The sequence below is a fragment of the Populus euphratica genome, unplaced genomic scaffold, assembly GCF_000495115.2.
Source record: "Populus euphratica unplaced genomic scaffold, PopEup_1.0 scaffold238.1, whole genome shotgun sequence".
NCBI classification, from domain to species: domain Eukaryota; kingdom Viridiplantae; phylum Streptophyta; class Magnoliopsida; order Malpighiales; family Salicaceae; genus Populus; species Populus euphratica.
The window spans coordinates 65,017-73,788 of NW_011499989.1; the positions used below are offsets into that span (position 1 = coordinate 65,017).

The following is an 8,772-nucleotide window of genomic DNA, read 5'->3' on the forward strand; positions in this document are numbered from 1 at the left end:
AGGAGGTGAAACTGAACAGACGTTAGTACATTTTCTGCCCTTTCACAAATATCAGAGAAATACCCATTGATACAGCAGCATTACACCAATTGGATGCTCTTTGCTTGTTTAAATAAGGATCCGTCATTGGTTTAAGAACAGACAAATCTGACCAGGCATTGTAAGGATACAAACCAGGGAAAAAAAAATCTTTATACAAGATTATATACAACACATTCTGATCTTAACATTGCTCAGTAAATTCATAGTGAGAATTGTCAGCACAGTCCGTTCTTTAACAAATTTTGGTATCTACAAAGTGACGGGAAAAAATAGCAAAATAACCCGACGTACCTATACTTTCCATTAGCAGATAATCTAGTATGTTTCCTCAAATGACCTGCAGATAAGGCATGCAAAATTACGAAAGAGAAAAGATCTTATGATTCAGCAGATGTTACCATGACAGGCACTGAGGTAATTTTTGGATTGCAGACATGTCGTCACCATTTTCTTCCCACAACCATGGATGATGGAGCATTTCAAACCCATTTTCTTTTAGCACTCTGCTAAATGCCCTTCAAAAGGACCTCACCCTAATCAGATTTGGATGTATCTACATAATCCACCCTTGCATATCATATTTCAGACTCAAATGCATAGCACTAACTCCAGATCCATTTACTCTAATGGTCTTGGGATCTCAAAATGCCAACTCGGGGGATTCTTACTAATAAGGCATGCAAGTGAATTGAATACCCACAGATAATATCAGTTCCTCCGAATTTAATGAATCCAGAACCAGACACTTAGAAATCACATAGTTGTGCTCAATCACACTTTTTCTAGCTATTATCATCTCTCGAGGAAATTGTACAGAAGGGATCTTGTGAGAAAGCAAGATACATATTATCAAAAAAAGAAATATCATTATCAAGGAAGCACTGTTATGTATTGCAAATAAGCAATATGTAAACATTGAGGAGAAACATTTAATAAGTCACTTTTATGGTTGATGGTGTAAGTACTTGTGGACAGCCTGCCCACAATCATCCTGTCTTAGCAACTACAACCTCTCGAACCACACACTAACTTCAGATAGGGCACATCAAAGGTTAGAGGAAAGAGAGTAAGTCCAATCATCAAGACCTAATTGAATGTGTAAATGATCCAAGGACATGAAAGTACAAACAAATGTAAAAGAACAATAATTGGTAAGAAAAACTGGAAAATTAAATCTGCACATAGAAAATCCATAACATTGATGAAATTGAATGATATAAATTGTAAAACGCTTTGATCAGTTTAATAAACAAGCTAGGTTCAATTGCCTCTATAATTCCTTAACTCAAAAGGGTAAAAAGAAAAAGAAAGCCTTCTCAGCAAAACTGCCTCCATAAGATTGGAGATCCCTAAAGTGAGATAGTGAAGGTCATCCATAGTGTTCTCTAAAAATATTTTCTTAAATGAGAACTTTTGAGTTCAGCAATATTTAGACTAGCATGCAAGCAGCCAATGATTCACTGATGTAGTCCACAAATTCTAAGGATAGCCCTATACAAGTAATGACATCAACCGAGAGAAAAACAATTATTATTGTAAAAGCCAACACAAATTCAAGCAACATAATTTTAATATAAATACCAGTCACCACAGTGAGAAGAATTTAGTGGGGAAATTAAAGAGCATCATATGCATAGTAAAAGTGTAGGTTGAAGAATGGTTTCTAAATTGTGAAAGACTTGATTCTATCCTTATGTTTATTGAGTCACTATAGAGTTCTCAATTTTTAAGAAAAATCTATTTCAGTCTCTCATTCAACTTTTTTAAGTTCTTCCATGTATGCACTACTTAGACTTCCCACCCACATGGAAAATCACAAATAGTTTTTTCAATCAGATTTAGCACAATTGAGAAAAATAAAACAAAAATCTTGCAAGACTATAGAAGTTCAATTTTTTTTCTTTCCATGGCATTCAATAATAATTGATGGCCATACATGGCATTCAAAAAAAAAAAAAAAACAATTCCCTGCTTATCAACCATTATTCATCCTTGAACAGATGTTTTAAGATATGTGAGTTAAACAACAGTCAAACAATGATCTCAAAGGATATATAACTATGCTTGATGAATGAACTATGAAGCCTCAAAACAATGTTTCAGGAATATAGAGGCATGTAGAAAGGAATACCCTAGAAGTTGAAGGTCCAGAGTTCTTATTTCATACTGCTAGCCTAGATAGAATTTCAATATTTTCATACCAAGGATGAACTGACACAAAGTATAGTAGCACATGTAGATGAGCACAAATTAAGATAGCAAACAAGAGTTTTGCAAAATTATATTTCACAAGATAAAATTCACGTGCACACCCTTATAAGTTTGACTGCAACTTCAACTGTACGGTAAAATGAAACAGAGACATTCACTACAACTACCTTTTGGGAAAATTAGATAGAGCACCCCGTGAAGTTGTCAGCTGAGAGGAGAAAAGAAAGGGTCCAAACACTGAGAGCTGACCCAAGGACGAGACAAATGCTAGTTTATTCTATAATATAGTTAAATATATCAAATACTCAGAAAAAAAAAAGAAAAAAAAGAGAATGTGCATTCTAAATCAGAGGCCAAATTTCACAAAAAAGATAAACTAAAAGAGGAAGGAGCTATATTCAAGCTAGTAAGGAAAAAGAAGCTCTTTTATTCCTTGTTACCAAATCTCTTTGCAATTATGGGCCGGACATCATCAGCATCAACCAGGGTCTCTAAGAAGGGTAGTAATGAAATTAGTGCACAATCTGATGGATCACTAAACCAGCTCTTAATAGGAATCCCATTATTTACTTGCAACCTGAAAACCTGAAATCACCAAAAGAACAGCAGTTAATCAAGAGTAAATTTAATAAGAAGATTTTTCTTTGTTCATGCCATTTTGACACCCAGAATCCTTCTCTCTAGGAGGAGGCAACTACACAACATTTCCCATCTCACTAGCATTGATAAAAAAAGGACGGACCTCGTGTTCCATCGCTTTTCACTTTTGAGGTTATGACTTCTACTGCCCTCTCCATGCTAGAGCCCAGACCTAAGATAAGAACTTTGGTGTGTTCTACTTCTACAGTTAATGTACAAGTATTGCTGAGATAATTTTTATGTGAGCATAAAAGGCAAAGCAAGACCCCAAAAATTTGAAACATAAAAACCCCGGGTCTTATTGTTGAAGATCAGACTCAGTACAAGTACATTTAACAATAATTTGGTGCCCAACTAAAATTATCACACAACACAAACCCATTTACCAAGACAGCAATCATAAGCGAGTATGATTAACTTCTCGCAGCTCGTACAGCAAGAAAATTGTACAAATGAGAAAAGATGGGGGAGGAAGGGAAGGGGAATAGCAAAGTGCAAAACCATCGATGCAAAATAGCTAGGTAAATACCTGTGGAGAATTATCAATTATGGCAACTTTGGCAAGATCAACACCTAAAACTGTCAAATCTTTTGTGTAACTTCCATCTGAAAAAATGCACGATTCACGATAAAACCGCCTAGATATAAGCTTTCTATCAGGATCCAGCATGTCTAAAAGCTGTGCTGCATAGATGCTCTGGCTAGCTGTGAAGATAACAACTTCAAACATCTCTGCAACTCTCTCCAAGAAAGTGTGGACGTGAGGCCTCTGTTTTACATACACTCTGTGCTCTTTCATATTGAAAAACACAGTAAAGGTGAAGTCCACATCATCGCAATGTTCCAATGTTGAGTGGACAAGTGTTTCTGAGAACAGAAAAGCCATCTGTGACTCAACCTTCGTATTATACTAGGGACACATTTCTTCAATTAAATTAATTATAGAGAAAATGATGCTGATATAGCACGATTATGACCAAAAAGTTTATGAGAGAATTTATGAGAATTTCAAACCAACCAACCTATCAATATCTTCTTTTCAATGGTGGTCATTCAAAATAGTTTTTATACTTTGGATAAAGCAAAAGCACAAGTAAAAGAGTCAGGCTCGAACTAAACAAAAGCAATTGGTAAAATTTACATTTATTAGAAACACATAAAGCACCATATTTGGACCCAATGACCTATCCACTAACTTATCTCAGTTGTTATGATTGAAATAGTGTTGTCAGAAGGCAGCAGTATCAGTAGAAGAGCTGAAGAATCAAACTCTAAAATATGAAAGGACAAGGAATATTGCATGGACTGGCAACATGTAAAGAAAGACATAAATAACATAATTTTTTTACCATCCAAATCAAGCACCAAGGTTATGGACTTTCTTCTGCAAGGCTCCTTCGGGCTGATAGAGGGCCGGAAATTTGAAACCACATCAGATAATTCCGGCAAATTTCTGATAAAGAACTGAGGATCAAAGTCTTCAGATTGGTCTGAGTCAGTCATTAGATCAGATTCCTGGTCACAAGTTCTTATCTGATTAATTGCTAGATACAAACCACTGTTATCTGAATCTATCATGGCTTCTTCACTTGATTTCATATCATTGGAGTCGCTCACTTTGGCAGTATCCTTGAGAAAAGGTAGTATCATGCACTCCTCAGCCACATCAAACAACATACTTGGCTCAGCGCACTTGTAATCAAGAAAAGGATTCACATCGGTGAAATCATTGACAACAGCACTCTCACCAAATGGTAAGCTAGCAATAATCATGTCAGAAATAAAGAAATCTGATATGTTGCAAGTTTGATAATCACATGAACTTCTATTATAATCACTGTCATCAGGACCCAAACCTGGCACGTAAAGATCGTTGTTATTCCCTACAATATAATTCAGAGAAAGATTATCACACTGGATATCGTCATATAAAAATCACCAACAATGAGTAGTTCCAATGCAAAACTCTTTGGAGATCTCCATTAAAATTCTAGCTTTACCACGACATCAAGTAATAATCAGTGTCGATTTTATGTTAGATCCTTGCAAAGCTAGATACCAAGGCAAAAAATGGAACTGTTACAGATGTCCAATGTAACTCTTGCTTCTACCATCCAGCAAATGCTTTGAAGGTCCTGTAAATGTCCTTGATTGCCTTGTTTTCAACTCACCAACACTCTTTGACAAAATTTTTACAATACCACGTATAACAATAGATTGTCTCATTACGATAACATAAACAAGAGACAAACAAAAAATCATTCATTTGTATATGATTGGCTGTCATGCAGGCAACTAAACAGGAAAAATTTAGCGCAGGTATTGTAGGAACATGACTTTCTTCCATTTCTTTAGCAGTGAAGGCATATTGATGACTAGTTTTTTTATGCATTTAGATGCAGAAGCATGAGCTCTACCTGCACCATCACTGATATTTGGCACACTGAGGACTTCAATGGGCTCCAGAACAGGAGAAAAAATTGTCTCCACGTTTGATGCAAAGTTATAAATAGATTCCTGCATTAAATGAGCTGTCATGAGAAACCATCCAAAAGAAACTAACTAAAACACAGTGATTATACTACGTAAAGCATTTCAAGAAGTAGATTAAGGGCAACATCAGTGCACTGAAATCCATCCAAAATAGTTCAATTTTAAGCATCTATAACTTCCTAGGCAGTATTAGGTTGTCAAGAGTCTCCTTAGTCACTAAAGCACTACGAATTTCCTAGGGCTTCCCCACTCTACGGACCTAGGACAAAAAACCTCTGCACTAAAGCAGTTTCAAGCATCACTTGATGGCTTGGCAGTAAGGATTGTTCTTCGGTGTTGGTAACCTATGGTAACAAGAGGTCACAAGTGCAGCCAAGAGTTACTAATTTATTATGTAATGGACTGTAGGAAAAGATGTCCATATCAGTTCTTTTATTCTATACTTCAGTATTGGTAAAGTCTCCATGGCCCAAAAAGGGAACATCAAATAAGACACCAGAGATAGGATTCAACCTTGACAGGATTATAAAAAGCAGAAATCCACACGTATGTTTTGGAAAGTAAATCAACAAAGCAAGGTTCTGTTGGCACCATGACTAATGTGTTGCGAGCACATCCAGTAATTAGAGTCCAAATATTGAAGAAAGACAAGTAAAACACTAGTATCTACATAAAAACTTACAATATCCCCAGTTGTGCCAGAATCTACAGAGATTGGTAGCTGCTTCAGAAACTGAGAATTACCATCATGGGGCAAGTCTTGAAGATCAATGGCTTCATTATTTTTAATGTCCCCCTCCTCTGTGTATATTTCCTTAGTCGAAGCAACTAGCAGGAATTGTTAGAAGTCTGGTTAATAAAGAAAAATCTCTACAAAACCAAAATGCTCATAATGCAACAAAATCAGGCAATTGAACTGCTTGTAATGCAACAACATGGAGTCATGATAAGAGTATGAGCAGGAAATATTGCAAGTGTCATTTTTTCTGGTGCATAAAGGAACATAAAACAGAAGAACAATACATGACAAATGCAACGACTTCAATAACAAACATTCAGAATACTTCACAGTTCTTCAACAATTAAAAATGCTCACTGAGAAACAAAACACTGAGAAATCTTTCACGACCATCTGCAAGCGTAGTTAACATAAGTGTAACTCAAGTGGGATTAGTTGCTTACCATGGCCATCCTGACATTTCTGAACACACTTGTCGAACTCTTCAGGTTGTTGAGAAACTGGGACATGGGAGTATGATTTTTTGGATATTACATTTGACTTTTGACACACACTAAGACAATTTGTTTCTCTTATAGAACTCATGTTTAGGTTGGTCTTCATTTTGAATGATGGCATTTGATCTATTTTTTTTATATGTGCCCCAATCTCGACTTGAAAAAATCAGTGAGGAATAAAACCCCTTTAGACAATCAAAGAACTCGCCGAGACTCTTGCAAAAGAAATAAGGAGGATATTAGTATAGACAGGGATGTGGAGAAGGTACGAGAAAAGGACAGATTATCATAAAAAAGAAATAATGCAAGATAACTTTAATGTGTCATGGGTGTGTGGGGGCAAGTGTGATAAGACAATAAAGGTGACAGAACTAAACACCACAATTTTTTTTTAGTGCCAATTAAACACCAAGCCCAGCAAAACTTTCCTAAAGCTAGCTCAAACTGCTGCCACTAACTAGCCGTAAAAGGAATAGCTCCGAGCACAATAAAAGCAACTTGCAGATCGGTAACTTTCAAAATTGCAGAATATGAGCTAGCAGTAATAAAAAGAGGCAGGTCCAGGACCAGCAGTGCTAAACGGAATCCCTGTCAACTGTAGTGATTTAAGGTCGCTACTTCCATATTTTTCAATAACCATTGATGCAAGATTCTGGAAAAACCCAGGTCAACACTTCAAAAGTTGATAAGCAAATCAGAGACTTAAAAGTGAGCTGGTTAACATTGATATTGCACAGAAAGAAAATAAAACTAGAAAAAACAGGGTTGACTGCCTTTCATGAACTTCCAGAAAAGATAAAAAGAAAGTACACAGCACCAAAATTCAATAGAAAAGCTAAACTTTGAGGCTGAAATACATCAAGGACGAGTTCTTTTGGTGATTAATACTCCTATATCACAGTTAAGGCCAGAAAGAGAAAGCTTTACCTTCTTCAATTGTAAAAGAATGAGTTTGAGGCCAGGAAGAGAAAGAGAAAGGGAGTCTACCCATATCACAAAACTCTCTCAAAGTCTATCCAGTCAAAACCCGTAAAAACACATCATAATTACACAAACAAAACCAAGAAAAGCCTGAAGATAAAAATTCACCTGAGAACGTTGACACTGAGAAAATAAATCAATTATGGAAACATACAAAGCCAAGAAAAAAAAAACCTGTGTGTCAAGATGCTAATAACTGAGAGACTTTCTCTCTCTAAAGCTCAAGAGTTTCAGTCTCTCTCTCTCTCTCTCTCTCTCTCTCTCTCTCTCTCTCTCTCTCTCTCTCTCTCTCTCTCTCTCTCTCTCTCTCTCTCTCTCTCTCTCTCTCTCTCTCTCTCTCTCTCTCTCTCTCTCTCTCTCTCTCTCTCTCTCTCTCTCTCTCTCTCTCTCTCTCTCTCTCTCTCTGATAATAAAGCAAAGACTTTCTTCTCTCCGATTAAATTATTTTTTAGTCCCTGTATTTTAATTGAATTCGAATTTAAGTCCTTTGTCTCTTGCCTATTGTCGTTTAAGACTTTCATCAGCTTTCCTCGAGATTCCTGCTATTTTTTATAAGAAATAAAAATGTGAGTGGTTTTATATAGCATGAGAAAACCAACGCATGGTGTTGTAATCCAATTTTGGGTCCCAGCATAAATATATATATATATATATAGAAAAATTAACGCATGGTGATGTAATCCAATTTTGGGTCCCCACATAAAAATATATATATATATATATATAGAAAAATAAAAAAAATAAAAAATAATTCAAAATAAAAATAATAATAATTAATTTAAAAATAATAACAGTAAAAAAAAAGATGTCAGAATGTTCAGAAAATGGTCAAAAATTAATTGAGGATGTCTACAATTACAAAGATTAAAATTTGGCAGTATTTTGTTAACTAATGAGAACCTTGTTGACAAAGAAAATTAATTTTAGGAAGAAAAATCCAAAATAAAATGTTTATGGATTCAATTAAATTTTAATAAAGGTTTAATTGAATTTATGGATGTTTTGATTGCAAGAAAATTTGATTTTTTAGTTAATTTGGGCTTTTATTAGAAGAAATTAAAGTTGTGGGGTCAAAATATAATTTAAAAAAGAAAGAGGAGGAGGCAGATACGAAGAGAGGGAGAAAAAGAAAGAGAGAAGGAAACCAAACACGAGAGAGAGGAGAGGAGA

At 35.5% G+C, this 8,772-nt stretch overlaps 1 protein-coding gene across 5 annotated transcripts; it reads right to left on the reverse strand.

Moving 5' to 3' along the window:
* Positions 1-7,871, reverse strand: LOC105140257 (uncharacterized). Of its 5 annotated transcripts, XM_011047015.1 has the most exons (9): positions 7,777-7,853; positions 7,549-7,633; positions 6,568-6,836; positions 6,068-6,213; positions 5,310-5,409; positions 4,242-4,775; positions 3,422-3,759; positions 2,694-2,838; positions 1-379 (listed from the first exon to the last, which is right to left on the reverse strand). In XM_011047015.1, exons 3-9 carry the CDS (start codon positions 6,740-6,742, stop codon positions 258-260), a joined length of 1,560 nt encoding a protein of 519 aa, XP_011045317.1. In that variant the 5' UTR covers positions 6,743-6,836; positions 7,549-7,633; positions 7,777-7,853; the 3' UTR covers positions 1-257. The 5 variants fall into 5 exon arrangements, 4 of the variants coding, with proteins under 4 accessions (XP_011045317.1, XP_011045315.1, XP_011045316.1 ...); XM_011047013.1 differs by lacking the exon at positions 7,549-7,633 and having other exon boundaries at positions 7,777-7,871; XM_011047014.1 differs by lacking the exons at positions 7,549-7,633; positions 7,777-7,853 and adding an exon at positions 7,711-7,771.
* Positions 7,872-8,772: the final 901 nt, after the last annotated feature.